This window comes from Microchirus variegatus (genome assembly GCF_963457635.1).
Source record: "Microchirus variegatus genome assembly, chromosome: 15".
NCBI classification, from domain to species: domain Eukaryota; kingdom Metazoa; phylum Chordata; class Actinopteri; order Pleuronectiformes; family Soleidae; genus Microchirus; species Microchirus variegatus.
The window spans coordinates 24,080,752-24,098,551 of record NC_139816.1 but is presented as its reverse complement, the minus strand read 5'-3'; the positions used below and the strand labels follow the sequence as shown (position 1 = coordinate 24,098,551).

Genomic DNA, 17,800 nt, shown 5'->3' with positions numbered 1-17,800 from the left:
ATTTTTAATAATTAATTTTGTTATTAATTTCTTAAAAACGGGGCACCACTCTTAGCGTGAGGAGAATGACAGAGAAACTGTCACTTTACAACCTTCAAGTGTCTCTCGACTATCAGTTATAACTAATTAATAATAAGTATATTAATATTAATTAATAAATAACAAAGAAGGTGTGAGATCGTACACTGGCTTCTTTCAATTACCTTTTGTTACAAACAAGCAAGCTCAAAAGACAGAAACGGTACTTTTAAAGTAAAGGTTCAACATTTATTAAAGCATTAAAATTAATCAATAAGAGCAACAAATATCAATCCCTTAATCTAAAATAACTGCTGGTAAAAACGTTTCAATATAAAAGAAAGAAAGTAAAATAAAATAAAAAGGGGTATGGATCTGAGTGCAGGAATGTGTGTGTGTGTGTGTGTGTGTGTGTGTGTGTGTGTGTGTGTGAAAAGGGGGCTTGTCACTTTGGCAGCAGGTAACAGGAAGTGAACAAAACAAAGCCAAAGTAAAACAGGAAGCAACAAACAAAGCCAAAAGGTAAAAGAAGGAGGGGTCTCTGATGTGACGGTTGTCACGGCGACACGCCTCCCACTTCCGGGTTACCAAAAGGTACGTCACGTGAAAATGGCGTCACTGGCTGTTACCGTGAGGCGACGCGAGATGGCGCTCGTGCTCTGATTTCTTCACTCCGCTCTTCCGTCTCCGCGCTTCGTCTTTCATCAGCGGAATCGCTGAGTAAAAGAGAAGAGTTGAAGGAAATGAAGTCAGCAATGACGTGGGAAATTTAAAGGGAATGGCGGCGGGAAGTGAAATAGACAAAGGAACGAGTCTGATCAGAAAACTTCTGTAATCACACAGTTTATTCGGCTTGTCCGACTTAAACTGTGGTTCTTACAGATCACGGAAGTTTCCTCTCAATGAGTGATCGCGGGCTGTGTTGAGGACACAGGATCGCGATACACGGGGACAAGTCACAGTACAAAAGGGGAGACACGTGAGGAGAAATAGAAACCGAATTCGACCACACAGATTAGCGAGAGTTTATCTCGTGAGCCTGTCTTCTTACCGGTCAAATTAAGCTTCTATTACGATCGCCGCTGGCGCTGCGCGCGGAGCGAAAGGCACAAAGAATAATAAACAATCGATCAGCTGGGCGGACGGCGCCGCGGTGTTTCCGCTAAACGGTCCGCTAGCTTAGTTCACAGGTATTATTCTACACAAGTTACAGCCGTGTGTGAGACACACACGGTGACGATGAAAGAAAATAAAAAGCACATAAACAATAAAAACACAATGAAACTACACAATGCACTCCCGTGTTTATAATAAGCCTTAAATAAGCTATTTTGCCCAGACACAATCGCTTACTATGAGTTGCCTTCCAACGAGTAACCCCGGATTTCCACTGGACGCGGAATGGCCGCGGCGCGGTTCTGCTTCGTCCTCTGCCCGGCGGCAATCCCCACCGGGCGAGTTACGGCATCGGCGCGGAGCCTTGGGAGCCGGCTGTATTCACGAAAGATCTCGCGATAATCTAGGACGGCCACGAGTTCGCGAGATCCCGCGATAGTCTGTGTGTATAAAGGAAACAACAACTACACAGCTTATTTCATTCTCCCATGTGGAAGAACTGTTGATCTGGTGTCAAAAATTATTTCATGTTTCTTCACTTCAACAACCAGTCTCTCATCGTACATTATGACTCTCCGAGACGCTCTGATTAATTGACTGTTTACCTGGCAGCACCGGCCACGACGTAATGTTGATGTGGAGTTGTGACAGGCTGTATGACCTGTGTATTGTGTTTTATTTTGAAAGGGGGGCGGAAATGTTTTACTTTGATTCTGTGTCGGACTTCCTGTCTTGTGCGATCTGCTTCGTTGAAATTTACGAGGTTCAGCAGCGGCAACGGAAAAAATAGAACTGATTCCTAATGATAGCGATGCGGCGCGGCGAGCCGCTTCTGGGACGTTGCTGAGATGATCCGCAGCGCGTCTGGTGGAAATGCTCTCATTGATTAGAATGGAAGCGATTTCCAGTGGAAATCCAGGGTAAGGAGGGGTCCTGGGATCGTTGCGCGGCTCTGGTGCTGTGTAATACGTGGTTCACCGACTCACACAGGGACAGCTGGTCTACAGTGATTTAGGAGCACGGTCTCCTCTTCTGCAGGAATAACGGGAATAACTCGCAGGGAGTTATCCACGGGGTCCTTGGATCAAAAATAAAATAAAACAAAAAGTGTGGTAGGAATGGACAAAGAAAGAATCTTCACAGCTTGGCCAGCAAGAATGGAGTTCTTCTAGATGTTTTCTTCTTCTTAAACACATGCATCCGCTCTCGCTAGGAAAATATGGTGAAGAGACCGAACTCTGGGGGTTCGTTCAGTTTTGATACCTTTGCCTCGGGGGCGGAGCATCCTGTGGTGTCCACCAATGGGTGAACGGCTGACTGCCGTGGACGTCATCTGCCGCATTGGTTTGTGGGGGATGAATAGATCACAGCTGGACGCCTTGGGGGGATAGATACCTTTCCTTTGTTCTTCCCCATGTGGCTCCTGGGGTCTTTCAGACCGCCATGTTAGGTCTCGGCTGCATTCAGGTTTTCCCAAAGTGGACAGTGAGGCCTCACAGTCATGCTGGGCCCAACACTTGACATCAGGCAAAGTCTTCAGGAGCATAAGGTAGAGGCCCCTGTGCCAAACTGTGTCATATGCCGCAGTGAGGTCGATGAAGACAGATCCAAACTTTTTTTTCCTCTGGAAGGCGATTTCGATGTCATGAACTAGCCGGGTCACTTGGTCCGTTGTTGATCGACCTTTACGGAAGCCAGCTTGAGTGTGGGGAAGGCTTTCTTCTATGATGGTGTTTATTCTTGATAGAATGACCCTCTCAAGCAGTTTGCAAAGGTGTGACTGGAGGGATATTGGGCGATAGTTCTTTGGTTCATCTAATGTCTTATTTGGCTTAAGTATGGCCAACACCTTAGCCTGCTTCAATTTGGATGATATGGTCAGGGTTACTATACTCAACAAAAATATAAACGCATAAACTTGAAATGGTGAACAAAAATAGAATGTCATGACATTTGCTCAGATTCTTGATGCATTTGTTTATGGAATGATTTGTTTTGCTCAAACCCTGTAGTCCAGTGTCACTTGGCCACTCCTATTGAGCATTTCACGAGAGTCATGCAGCATGGCAGAGTGGTCAATATGCGTGACCAGTATACAGACACTTCTTATGGTCTGGTCAATAAAAGGGCACACCAAAATGTTTTTTTTCAAAAAATTGTCACATTATGGACTACATAGTATAGTAGGACGTACTAAATAGTATAGTATGAAGTTTTTGTCAAGTTTTGGACCAAAAAAAAGTTTTTCAAAAAATTGGTCATTGGTCATACATCAAGTGGCTCTGCAGGAGGAATGGGAGAACATCCCCCAGGCCATGATCGACAACCTGGTTATGTCCATGCGTCGCCGGTGTACCGCTCTGCATGAGGCTCATGGTGGACACACACGTTATTGAAGTTTATGAACTTGGATCATCAACCTCCATTGTGTTCTTCCTGCCATTACTCCAGGACTTTTGTCTGGAAATTGATCCTGATGCTCGCAATTTAAAGCCGCTTTATTGATAAAGTTGTACTGTTATTTTTGGATAGTTACTCTTGGTGTTTTGTCACATAACAATAACTACAAGTTTTTCTTTGTGCGCTTATATTTTTGTTGAGCGTAATTCAGTTACTTTTTGGGAGAAGTAACTAGGTAACTGTAACTAATTACTTTTTAAAAGTAAGATTTCCAACACTGACTGTCGCATACACACATAGTTTGTCTCTTGTGGTTGTCTCTTCAAATCTAAACTCTCATGTGAATATTTTTACCCACAATGCCGCGCTGCCTCCTTCGGGACAGGTGAAACCAGCGAGCGGTCGTGGCTCCATGAAGAAGACGTTAGAGCTTCTCGACGTTCACATGGTCAGTCACCGAGAAGACGAAGAGTAAAGGTCAAACAAGGTCAAGATTCAGAGGAACTGCTCATCGTCCCATCACCATGATGACACAGCAGCGGCATTTTACTCTGAGAGGGTCAAAAGGTGAAACAACTCAAACTGCAGGAGGATGATAATGAGGATGATGATGATGAAGATGATGGTGGTGAAGATGATGATGATGGTGGTGAAGAGGAAGATCAGTGTTTCTGCTGTGGTTTGCATCTGATCACCAACACTAGAGGGCAGAAGTCTTACCCTGCCCTCATCACTGCCCCGCCCTCTCTCGGGACTCTGAGGTTTTGTGGCCTAGTGTTCTGTGTCCCCCCCCCGCCAGTGGACTGCGTTACCCACAAATTCCCTGAGGCTGACCATGAAAGAGGCAGCAGCGGTCAGAGCAGAGTGAGGAGAGGGTTAGAGTGTGTGTGTGTGTGTGTGTGTGTGTGTGTGTCTGTGTGTGTCTTTCATGTGGTGATGAAATTGTATTAGGGATTGTGAAGAAGAAAATACAAGGAGAAAGTACAGATGAAGGAGAAGAAGAAAACCTGGTTTATATTCTTCTCATGTTCCATCTGCTCTTCATGAACCTGCTTACAGTCAGGACTCGGCTATTGCTAAGCTAACTTTGTTTGGCTCCACCGCTTTCAGGGCTTTAAAACCAGAGACGGACACGTGGTCGTCGCAGCAGGAAACGACAAACAGTTCATCAAAGTCTGTGAGGTATGTGAAACATACACATGTGCATCACCCTCTGGTGGCAGCGTGCAGTACAGGCCATTAACCCCGCCCCTCCATCTATGCTAACAGATGATAACTGTGTGTGTGTGCAGGTGTTACAGCTGACTGAGCTCACACAGCAGCCGCACTACAAGACCAACAAGCTCAGAGTCCACAACCGTCAACAACTGATACACACACTGTCCCTGAAGTACACACACACTTTCACACGCAGTCTCTCTCACACTCACACACACACACACATACACACACACACACACACACGCTGTCCCCGAGGTACACACACACGCAGGCACTGTCCCAGAGGTACACACACACACAGTCAAACTGTCCCAGAGGTACACACACACTCACACGCTCTGTCCCAGAGGTACATACACAGTCTGTCTCTCACACACAGTCACACTGTCCCAGAGGTACACACACACACACACTTTCACACGCAATCTCTCTTACACACACACACACTTTCACACACAGTCTCTCTCTCTCACACACACACACACACACACACACACACACACACACACACACACACACACACACACACACACTCAGAGTAATTATTGATCTGTAATGATTGATTCCAGGTTCCTTCAGGAGACGACAGCTGATTGGCTGAGGAGATTTGAAGGATCAGGTGTTCCTGTTGGACCAATCAACAGCATCCAGGAAGTGTTCTCTGATCCTCAGGTACGCACACACACACACACACACACTCACATACAGACATACAGACAGACACACACTCATTGCAAGTGTCTTCTTTTTTTTTTATATATATATTGATAGAAATTACAAGATTACAAAATCAAACAAAAAATTGTTTGAAGTTATTGATCAGCAGTTATGGATTCTGTTGTGTGTGTGTGTGTGTGTGTGTGTGTGTGTGTGTGTGTGTGTGTGTGTGTGTGTGTGTGTGTGTGTGTGTGTGTGTGTGTGTGTGTGTGTGTGTGTCTGTGTGTGTGTGTGTGTGTGTGTGTGTGTGTGTGTGTGTGTGTGTCTGTGTGTCTGTCTGAGCCGTGCCATTACCACCTGTCACAGCTATGACTCAGTGTGTGTGTGTGTGTTTGTCCAAAGTTGGTAAACAAGTGACTGTTTTAGAGACAGATGGACATGTCTCTCTCTTTCTCAAACACACACACTCCTCAGAATCAGAACCAGAATTCCTTCAGTGTGTCACCTGCTGGACAGTTTGACACGTGTTCTCTGTGATGTCCTGCAGTTCTGTAACTGTCTGTCTATCAGGTCTCTGAAGGACGTCGTCAGCACCAAACACAGGACGTGAGATCACCGCACTGTTAACCTCAGTCAGCTGATCTTGTCTGTCTCAGTAACAGACTGGTCCAGTTTGGTTTAGAACCAGGTTTATGGACTAAAACATAAAAGCAGCGACATGTCCCTTTATTCATGCACTCTGTGTGTGTGTGTGTGTGTGTGTGTGTGTGTACTTGTACATGCATATTTGTGAGCAAGGAGTACGTTTGATTTGGACATTGATGGAGAGTCTGGGGACATAGCGTAAATTACCGAGCGCGTGGCGCACACACATGCACGCAAACAGACACAATATAAATATTACTGCAAATGACATCATATTAAAATCGGTCTCGCTGACGTAACCCAAGGCAGAACTTACACTTGCAGTAGCAGATACAGTATATGTACTGTGGCCTCCTGTCGCTCCTGTCCTGGTCGACTGGCAGGTTGCAGGTTGTGTTTTCAAGCCTGTTTCTTCTGTGGGTAAGCACAAGACCTCCACCGGTGCACTGGATGGTGTAGCAGTGTTGTATTTCATGAACACAGCTTTCACTCGGGGGGAAAATGGACTTCTAACTCTGATCTCATGTCCTGAAGTACCTCTGCACTAAAGGACATTGCGTCTCCCTACTCATTGGCGCTGCTGTGTGCGGCAACTTCTCGGTTTTTATTCTCAGCCTGCTCTACTTCATGGTGTAGAGCGGGACACTGCGATGAGCAGCGCACGCGGCGCTTCTCTCTGCTCCACTCCGCCATCCATCTTTAAATTTCAGCAATGCCAAGGCAGCCAATAAAGTTTCCCTGCTCTCGATTGCCATGATTGCTCTTCATGTTACTCGCCGCTTGTCACATATCGTGTGGAATGAGAGTTTGTGACTATTGTGCAAGCGTGCAGCTGAGAAGGCAGTGTCGCTGTCAAATCTGTCCCTGGGAAAAGTAACGCTGCACTGTATTGAAAAAGGAACTACGTTTCGCTCCGAAATTTTCAGTAGTAGTGCATTACACTCCACAGGGACTGATGACATTTTGTCTGGTCCTCACAAGTTTTACAGCTTGACATTAAGACCTAGTTTTAGGGTTAGAATCAGGTTTATGTTCCTTGGTGTCCTTACTAAGACTGCTGTTCTTGTGTGTGTGTGCGTGTGTGTGTGGAGAAGCTGTTGTTAATCAAGACAGTAGGAAGTCACTTTTCCAAAACTGAAGTCTGGAAGTCATTTGGAAAAATGCCAGGCACTCAAACACCTTCTCTCTCTCTCTCTCTCTCTCTCTCTCTCTCTCTCTCTCTCTCTCTCTCTCTCTCTCTCTCTCTCTCTCTCTCAATCTCACACACACACACACAGAAAGATCTCCATGAATAACAGAATAAAAGTGGTTACATTTATACATGTAAATGAACCCTGTGGTGGTGTTTTTGTGATGTTGGAACGGTGTTTTTGTGATGTTAGAACGGTGTTTTTGTGATCTTAGAACAGTGTTTTTGTGATGTTAGAACGGTGTTTTTGTGATGTTAGAACGTTGTTTTTGTGATCTTAGAACAGTGTTTTTGTGATGTTAGAACGGTGTTTTTGTGATCTTAGAACGGTGTTTTTGTGATCTTAGAACGGTGTTTTTCATGATGTTAGAACAGTGTTTTTGTGATGTTAGAACCGGGTTTTTCAAGATGTTAGAACGGTGTTTTTGTGATGTTAGAACGGTGTTTTTGGAGATGTTAGAACGATGTTTTCATGATGTTAGAACGGTGTTTTCATGATGTTAGAACGGTGTTTTTGTGATGTTAGAACGGTGTTTTCATGATGTTAGAACGGTGTTTTTGTGGTGTTAGAACGGTGCTTTTTGAGATGTTAGAACGGTGATTTCGTGATGTTAGAACGGTGTTTTTCATGATGTTAGAACGGTGTTTTTGTGATGTAAGAACGGTGTTTTTCGAGATGTTAGAACAATGTTTTCATGATATTAGAACGGTGTTTTCGTGATGTTAGATCGGTGTTTTTGTGATGTTAGAACGGTGTTTTTCGAGATGTTAGAACGGTGATTTCGTGATGTTAGAATGGTGTTTTTGTGATGTTAGAACAGTGTTTTTGTGATGTTAGAACGGTGTTTTTGTGATGTTAGAACGGTGTTTTCGTGATGTTAGAAGAGTGTTTTTGTGTTTTGTTCATGTTAGATTTTGCTTTGGTGTCTATAGTTTTTTTCTTTTTTTCGTCTCTCTCTCTCTCTCTCACCCTCTCTCTGTCTCTGTCTCTGTCTCTCTCTCTCACACTGTTTGTCTGTCTCCGTGTCTCTGTCTTTCTCTCTCTGTGTCTCATACTTGTCCTTGTTTTTACGACTACACCTACCGTGTGTCCATGTATCTGTCATGTCCTCTGGTAAGCATCCAGCTGCAGCAGAGAAACTCCAGCTGAATGTGTCTTTAATATCCTGACTACTGGACGAGAGAGACGGAGAGAGAGAGAGAGAGCGTGCCAGTGATTTATTCCAGCTGAAACCTGAACAGCCTCTGAACTGAAAACCTGACATGTGACATCAAACCTCCAACCACAGAACTCTGACTGTACGGTCTCACCCAAAACTAAACCTGACTTTATTTATTCATCCTGCTCATGAATGCGGTTCATTCATGTTTTTTGAAGTGTTTCCCCACACCAAACTCCATAGAGAAAATAAGTGAATTTAACATCATAGCACACAGGAGTTGTTGATCCACTGCTGCCTCCATCACTAAGTTAAAATGTCTTATTTTGACACTTTGGCATTTCTAATCCTCCACTCTTTAGATTTACCCATGAACTTTGGTTTGGGAGAGTGAGTGGTTTACAAACTTGAGTTTCCTGTTGGAAAACCTAATAAAATCTGTGTCAGTTTAAGTCTACGATATCTACGTCACATGTTCACGTCTTTATCTCACTGTTAGACAGACTTTTCCTACAGGAAACTGATGTTTGTAAACCACTCACTCTCCCACACCAAAGTCCATGGAGAAAATCAGTGATTTTAGCTCAGGGGACACAAGAGCTGCTGGTCTACTGCTGCATCGTGTGGTCACTTTGTGTCACTGAGGTCAATCTGAACAAAGGATTTCCAACACTTACTGTAAGCGACAAAATAAGACATATGAACTTAATGATGAAGGCAGCAGTGGATCTACAACTCTGTGCTGTTAAAATCAATGATTTTCTCTATGGGGTTTTGTGTGGGAGAGTGAAGAAAAACCAGTCATGTCACATTGACAAAGATAACAGAGCAGCAGCCATTTTGAAACAGCTGTTGAACAAAAACCTGTTTTTTAAAATGTCTTCACTTTAACTGAGGACGTGATGGATCATCGGTGGTGTCTTTAAGGGAGGACGTGGTCACAGTGAGTGATTGTCTCAGGAAATGTCGGACTCAGAGTGGAGTCAGATTCAGACAGGAGTTTTCCTCCAGGTCACAGCGTCCGAATTCTTCCACATAATCTACGATCATGTGACAGCTCAGTGCTGCTGCAGCAGGGAATTCATCTCTGAGGATGAATGAGTGGATGAATGTGCTTGTGAGGATGTATCAGTGGGTGAATGTGAGAATCAATGTGAGGGTGAATGAGTGGATGAATGTGAGTGTGCATGTGAGGATGATTATCTATTCATTCATCCTCACATTCATCCACTCATACAGTTGTGTATTAAAATAATAGCAGCTTGTTTAAGAACGTGAATAAAGCACAAAATCCTTATAATAGTTTGTATGCATTAGGGACAGTGCACATTATATTCTTAATCATAACATGAAGATAAATGTACACATTTTTTAACTACTTTACAGAAAAATAAGAAAAATTAATATTGGGCTGTTTGTAAAAAATTTTTACAAACTCAAATATTTACTGTATAAATCTTTATGATTTAGCATGCCTGTGAATCACTAATTTATCACTATTATCAGGAATGTAAATAATATTTAGTTGTAAAACCAGTGTTTCTGAGAACTGCTTCATATCTGTGGTGCATAGAGTCAACCAACTTCTTGCACCTGTGAACAGGTATTCCAAACCATGCATTTCTTGGTTTTGCCTCAGAAACAACATTTTTGATGTCACCCCACAAGTTTTCTATCAGATTCAGGTCTGGAGATTGGGCTGGACACACTAACCTTAACTTTGTTGGTCTAGAACCAAGATGCTGCTCGCTTACTGGTGTGTTTGTGGTCATTGTCTTGTTGAAACACCCATTTCAATGGCATTTCCTCTTCAGCATAAGGCAGGGGTCGGCAACCTGCGGCCCCAGAGCCGCATGCGGCTCTTAAGCCCCTCTGCAGTGGCTCCCTGGAGCTTTGAAATTTTTTTTTTTAATTATTATTTTTAATTTATAGCTCAGTAGAAAATAATTATTTATATCAAAGCATTTAACTACTTTCTCTTCCTCATCTCTTGTCGCTCCTGTCGGGGCTCACGCACCATGATGTTTCAGACTTTGCGCTCATGTGGACAGCGCAGTTCGGTTGTGAGGCGTGCGATGAAGTTTCTCCATGTCATCACACGTTTTTTTTATTTATATAGAGATGAGGCATTTGTTGCAGCCAGGTCAACAATATTACAAACCACTGTTACTGGACATCTGCACGTGGCTGCTGAAGGGAAAGCAGCTTGAATTGTAAACCATGACTGGTTTAGCCTTTTCCACTCGTGATGGTCACAGCTGTGTGGACAGTGATGTGTTGTCACTTTTCATCACCTGTGTGGTGAACAGCGGCATTTGCGTCTTTTTACGCACGGGAGAAGCTCTCTTCTGACTCTGCCAACCAGGCTTGTTTTCTTGGCTTGTGATGTTTTTGCCAACTCAAGTGAAGTAAAAAAGTGATGTCCCTGCCCTTTCCTGTGGCTCCACCATGCAATACCAACACCACACTGTCTCCGAGCTTCTGAAGATGTGCGTAATCGTGTCTTCATGTGGCGCAGAGTGGAAATGTTCTCTGATGATTACCGGAAGCGAGTTGCTGAAGACGTCTCCGCGACAATTTACATTTTGGGGTCTGTGTTATCTTCATTTTAAGGGTCAAATAGGTTTTGCGCCTCCAGATGAATTTTATTTAGGGGAGAGGGACCAAAAATGGCTCTTTTGATAGTAAAGGTTGCTCACCCTTGGTGTTAGAGCCGTGGAAAAATGTGAGGCTTATGTTTGCATTTTTTTTGTGCCTAATTAGTTAATATCTATTTTGCTTCAATTTATAATGATAAATCATATCTGACATTTTGTTTTATCTTAATACTATCAATGTTTATTATTCAGTTAGATGAGGTTTATATTTTTGCTGCTATCACAAACTGAGGCTGCCGTAAAGCACAGCTTATTGTAGTAAAACTATAGTAAATGAGCCATGTGGGCATTTGTCAGCATCTCTGCAGTCTTGTTAAGTTATTATGGCTGGACGGGAGCAACAATTTTCTGACCGTAGCTTAAGGCATAAAAAACTTGTTTGGCTTTCACTTGGTTTGAGGTGACAGACCGGATGTTAAGGATTTTGCTTAAGACTTTTATGTTTTGTTCCATGTGGATTACAGTTTGGTTGTTTGGTTCCCATTTTCTTTTACGTCGGCCTCGTTTCGTTCTTGGATTAACTTTGGAGTTTTACAGCCTCACAAAAAGCACGAGTACAGAAACTTTATGTCCTGCAAGAGCGGCAAATAGTTTGCCACTTCACCTGGCATAAGGCAACATGACCTCTTCAAGTGTTTTGATGCAAACTGATCCACGATCCCTGGTATGTGATAAATAGGCCTGACCCCATAGTAAGAGAAACATCCCCATATCATGACGCTTGCCCTACAATGATTCACTGTTTTCAGAGTGTACTGTGGCTTGAATTCAGTGTTTGGGGTCGTCTGACAAACTGTCAATGGCCCTTGCAAACAATCTTACTTTCATCAGTCCACAAAATATTTCTCCATTTCTCTTTAGGCCAGTCGACGTGTTCTTTGGCAAATTGTAACCTCTTCAGCACGTCTTTTTTTTCTTTCTTTGTGAGGGCTTCTTGCTGATAGATGAGCTTCACACAGGCGTCTTCTAATTGTCACAGTACTCATGGGTAACTTCAGGCCATCTTTAATCACCCTGGAGCTGATCATTGGCTGAGTCTTTACCATTCTGGCTATTCTTCGATCCATTTCAATGCTAGTCTTCAGTTTCCTTCCATGTCTCTGGATTTGCTTTCCATTTTAAAGCATTGTAGATCATGTTAGCCAAGCAGCCTTTAATATTCTGCACTTTTTTAAAAACCCTTTCCTCTCCAATCAATGTTTTAGTCAGAGGATGAATGAGTGGATGAATATGAGGAGGATTGTGATGATGTATGAGTGGATGAATGTGAGTGTACATGTGAGGATGAATGTGAGGATAAATGAGTGGACATACAGGGTTAATCACAAACAGTCGGCCTGTGGAGAAAAAGAGATGGTAGTAAACAATGGTTAAAGTTCAGTTTGTCAGTTTTCTACAGGGCCTGGGACTGTGGTTAATACTAAGCTAATGCTAAAATACACACACAGACACTTTCTCTCTCCCTCACACACACACACACACACACACTCTCTCTCTCTCTCTCTCTCTCTCTCTCTCTCTCTCTCCCTCACACACACACTCGCTCCCTCACTCACACACACAACTCTCTCTCCCCCACACACACTCTCTCCCTCCAACATGCACACAGTGTCCTTTTCTCCCCTTAAATAAAGTATGTTGTCAGACGATGAAGCGCTCTGTTATCAGATCAGAGGGAGTGCTGAGTCAGCAGAGGGAGTGCTGAGTCAGCAGAGGGAGTGTGTGGACTTTGGAAGAGCAGCAGCATTTTTTAGACTCAAGTCTGTGACCGAGTCCTAAAGTTCACCTCCTTAAACAAAACCTGAGCTGCTCATGAAGAAAAGATTATATCACTTTCTCTAAAGCAAACACATCCTTAAACCTATCATCTCATGACTTGGCACATTCAGCAGCAGCTCACCCAACAAATAACCCTTTCATCTAAAACGGAAAACCTTCAGCCTTTCATGGAGATCTGAGAAGTGTTCACGTCACCTCTGCTGACCTGAGCTCTGTGGTGGAGCTGTATGATGGAGCTCTGTGGTGGAGCTGCATGATGGAGCTCTGCGATTGAGCTGCATGATGGAGCTCTGCGATTGAGCTGCCTGATGGAGCTCTGTGGTGGAGCTGCATGATGGAGCACTGTGATGGAGCTCTGCAGTTGAGCTGCATGATGGAGCTCTGCGATTGAGCTGCATGATGGGGCTGCACAATGGAGCTTTGTGTTGGAGCTCCACAATGGAGCACTGTGATGGAGCTCTGCAGTTGAGCTGCATGATGGAGCTCTGTGATTGAGCTGCATGATGGAGCTCTGTGGTGGAGCTGCATGATGGAGCACTGTGATGGAGCTCTGCAGTTGAGCTGCATGATGGAGCTCTGTGGTGGAGCTGCAAGATGGATCTCTGTGGTGGAGCTGCACGATGGAGCTGCAAGATTGAGCTCTGTGGTGGAGCTGCAAGATGGAGCTCTGTGGTGGAGCTGCACGATGGAGCTCTGTGGTGGAGCTGCATGAGGGAGCTCTGTGGTGGAGCTCTGTGGAAGTGATGAGTTTCTGATGACACAAAATCCCTCCTGCTTCGTTTGTGTATCTCTCTGTCTCTGTTCGACCACCCCTTCATGCAGGTCTCAGACCAGTTGATTTGATTTCCTTCCCAATACCTCCCCCTTAAAATTTCCCCTTGGTTTTGAGTGCCCTCAACCGTAAATTTCCCCTAACTCTAGCTAGTTAGCTAGCAGCTTTCATAAATCGTCACTTATTTTCTGTTCTTCATTTTCTGTGTTCAAAGCTCAACGGTCCTTTGGATGTATATCAATCCAACATATTCCAACACAATTCGACATTGTAACATGCTTATTTGCAAAAATATATTACAACGAAAATATTCCTCGGTAGATGTGGCCGCCATCTTTGTTGAAAAATATCAGCCAGCTCGCTGAATTTGCAAAGCATCATGGATAATTTCATCTTCCACTTCTTTTTAAACCCGCATCAGAGCTCACTACATTTTGAGGGTTGATTATAACGGCAAAAATCACATTTCCCCTTGCTCCACCCTACACGTGAACGTGCAAAATGTAGGGTTAGGCAAAGTATTGGGACGGGGCCTTAGTCTTTCTGAGAGCTCTTGTTTGGTTCCCGTGGTGATGAGTGTCTCTGCTCTGCTGACACTAACATTGCTGCTGCTGTCGTGTCATGCAGCTGATGGTTGTTATGATGAATTGGACGCACTAAGGCGTTTGTGTGTGACTCTCCTGTCTTTTTATGTCCCCTTATAAAAGACAGTGAAGCATGTGAAGTTATTCTTCAGCTCATGATTAAACCATGTCAGAGCTCAACCATCCAGAAACTCTGAGGGTTTGTTTCCATGAACCAGAGAGAAGTGAACGAGCAGACTTCCTGTATGCGACGCACACACGCACACATACTCATTAAAGGTTCACATCATCATCAGCTGGAAAAACAGACTTAAACTAAAAGTAAAAACTAAAAGCTTCACTCAGCAAGTCTGCATCAGATAGGTCACACCCACTCCTGTCAGGTTAGTGTCATGTGTTTAACACAGTATTTGTCGTGTGATCGTCTCATTTCTTATAAGTCTTGGACCGTCTGTGATATCTAGAAGATTCTCAACCTATGGTCAGGTGATCAGTCCAGGCTGTGACTCCCCCTTCTCCCAATGTCAGCTGAGAATAGCACAGCGCCCCCTGTGGCCCTCATGTGGAGGATATAGTGGCAGAAGATGGATGGATGGATATCAGAAAGCAGAGAAATAGATCTTTGTGCTTGTGTACTTGTCATTGTGGTAGAACCTCAGGACTCAGGACAGAAGAAAGAGTCCAATCACAGACGAGATTCACCGTCACGCTTGTGACGTCAGCTTCTCAGGACTGTGATTCTTAAAAATTTGAATAACTGACAGATATGGAAAGTGAATGTTCTCTTGGAAAAAGGAGCAGAACTCCCTCACTGAACATTTTAGAAAATTCTACAGCCAGAAGAGGTCATTTAGACTGTTAAATATTACAAAAATGTCTGAGCAATGACATTTTTATGTAACTTTCTGTGACATCTTTCACGTCTGTCTTTGTAACATTAGTAACAAGTTTTTTTTCGATAGAGTCAGAGCGAGGTGTGTGAGGTCATCGTGGCTCCACTTCAGGTTCTTCAAACTTGTTGCTAGGTGAACTGAACTGCCACCTGCACACATGCACCTGCCTCAGGCCCCGCCCCCACGTCAGTGTGACAGACTGACAGCTCATGAGTTGATTAATGGAGAATCTGTCAGTGAGCTGCTCAGAACACATGTGGTTCTTCGGCTGCGTCCACTCATTAATCATCCTTCATGACAGCTGTGGAAACTGTGTGTGTGTGTGTGAAAGGGTGGGCTGTGTTTTTTTACTTTTCTTTATCTTCCAGTTTTTTAACTGATAAAATGAAAACTATTTGTTTCTTTCTTCAAACCAGATGTAGGAACGTTGTGACCCAGATTTAGGTGCTGAAAATCTTCTGTGGTGACCAGAACCTTCAGTCACAGACACACACGCAGACATAGACACGCGGACAACCATGGACATGGTTTCCTCTCTCTTCTCTCCTGGGCTGAACCTGTCCATCAGTCAAACTGTTCTTTAAAAAGTGTGGAATAATCATGTGAATCTGTCTGTCCACCTCGCACTGGAGACGCTTGTCCTGAAGTGACTTTGACTTTGACAGAGCCAAGGATGTGTCTGAGGGAGATACTGTGGGGGTCACTCAGAGCAACTGTGTGTTGACAGTCATCAGTGGGAGGAGGAGCGGAGGCGGAGTCACAACAGGAAGTGGTCAGCTGGAAACGCTGTACACGTACAGTCAGGTCCATAAATATTGGGACATCGACACATTTCTCTTCTATTTGGCTCTATACACCACTACTGTGGATTTGAAATGAAACTATGACGGTATATTTGGTGCAAAAGTCACAAGCACATTTACTTGCAGATTTCGCCTGCACACACCAAATTCACAAATGTGTAACTAAATTTGAAGTTTGAAGTACATATTTTTTTATACCTTGTTAACACAAAATAGGGGCTACGGGTACACAAATCCTATCCTGTGCATCACAACTTCCAACAGTCAACACTTTTGCTCCAATAGTTGCAGTGCAGTTGGTGCAAAACACATTCGCACATCCGTGTTTAATAATCTGAGAACATGCACAACATTTGTGCATTTGTAAACCCAAATGTGAACTAATGCATCAGAAGTTGTGCATCTGTGAAATATTTTCTCATTAATAAAATTCTATAAATCGCTATGGTCATTGAGCATTTTCTTGCACGACTACATGTCAATTGATTTAAGTGCTCGAATCTGCTTCTACAAGTTTCAGCTGTTGTTTTTTGGACAGATACGTTTGCTCCTCGCTAGGTGGTATAAGTGGTGCAAAAGGATTTATAACTTGTGCACGCTGAGCGAAATCGATCGATAAGAAAACAAGGCTTAGAGTGGGCGGAACTTAGGAAGCGCTATGCTGATTTTTGAGTGACTGCTCGGAGTCGCAGATTTATGGGTACATTTCCATTTTATATATAGACTCGCATCCACGATTTCTCCCGCTGTGTGTTTTATACATATGAACCGTATCTATATCAGTTCAGTCTGTGTGCTGCTGGCTGCCTCGCTGCGCTTGGCGAGACACGGCACCCTCCTCCGCCTCTCTCCAGAGATAGGTGCATGATCACGGTTAAACACAGCCGACATTAAAACTATTCTGGTTTAATAAATGTCTGTCAGTCAGCTGGTGAAGGCAGGTTATCCAGTCACTCGTCTTGGGAGCTGCCGAGATGATAAAGACCGTCTCTCTCACAGATGCACAACTTCTGATGCGTTTGTTCACATTTGGGTTTACAAATGCACAAATGTTGTGCATGTTCTCAGATTATGAAACACAGGTGTGCGAATGTGTTTTGCACCAACTGCACCGCAACGATTGGAGCAAAAGTGTCGAGTGCATGACTGTTGGAAGTTGTGATGCTCAGGATAGGATTTGTGCACCTGTAACAAGGATTTGTGAATATGTAGCCCCTATTTTGTGTTAACAATGGTATAAAAAAATATGTACAACTTCTAATTTACGGTTATACATTTGTGACTTTAGTGTGCGCATGCGAAATCTGCAGTTAAATGTTTCCTCTCCTGCTGGTTTGATCCATCTATGTTTTAACTGTGTTTGGTGAGCAGAAGAATGGTTTTTTGAACTATTAGCTGAGTTTCTGACATTACTGTGGGTATGCAGTATGTCTGTGTTTATTTAAGTTAGACATGGCTTTATGACATGTTTGTTGCTGCGTGCAATGCTGCCCCTGGTACCAGGGGCATCAGGGAAGAAGAGGTTAACATCACAGCACACAGGAGTTGTAGATCCACTGCTGCCAAGTTCAAATGTCTTATTTAAGTGAATTCGGTGTTGGAAATAGTTTGCTCAGATTGACCTCAGTGACACAAAGTGACCACATGAGGCAGCAGTAGACCAGCAGCTCATGTGTCCCTGTGAGCTAAAATCACTGATTTTCTCTATGGACTTTGGTGTGGGAGAGTGAGTGGTTTACAAACTTCAGTTTCCTGTTGGAAAGTCTAAGAGTGAGATAGACGTAGATATGCAGATTTTCTTCATACTATCACGTCTTTTGTTAAGTGTCTAGCAGTTTTTCCTTGTGTCTCTGCTGACAGACATGTTTCCATGTTTCCACAGAGAAAGTCAGTGATTTTCTCTCTC

At 43.6% G+C, this 17,800-nt stretch overlaps 1 protein-coding gene across 2 annotated transcripts in view; it reads left to right on the top strand.

Moving 5' to 3' along the window:
- Positions 1-17,800, top strand: part of sugct (succinyl-CoA:glutarate-CoA transferase) — a 39,948-nt gene that overhangs the window by 17,493 nt on the left and 4,655 nt on the right. For both annotated transcript variants that reach the window (XM_083902068.1, XM_083902067.1), the window contains exons 10-12: positions 4,645-4,716; positions 4,827-4,924; positions 5,325-5,427. In XM_083902068.1, coding sequence (XP_083758194.1) covers positions 4,645-4,716; positions 4,827-4,924; positions 5,325-5,427 — 273 coding nt within the window. The remainder of the gene's footprint in view (positions 1-4,644; positions 4,717-4,826; positions 4,925-5,324; positions 5,428-17,800) is intronic.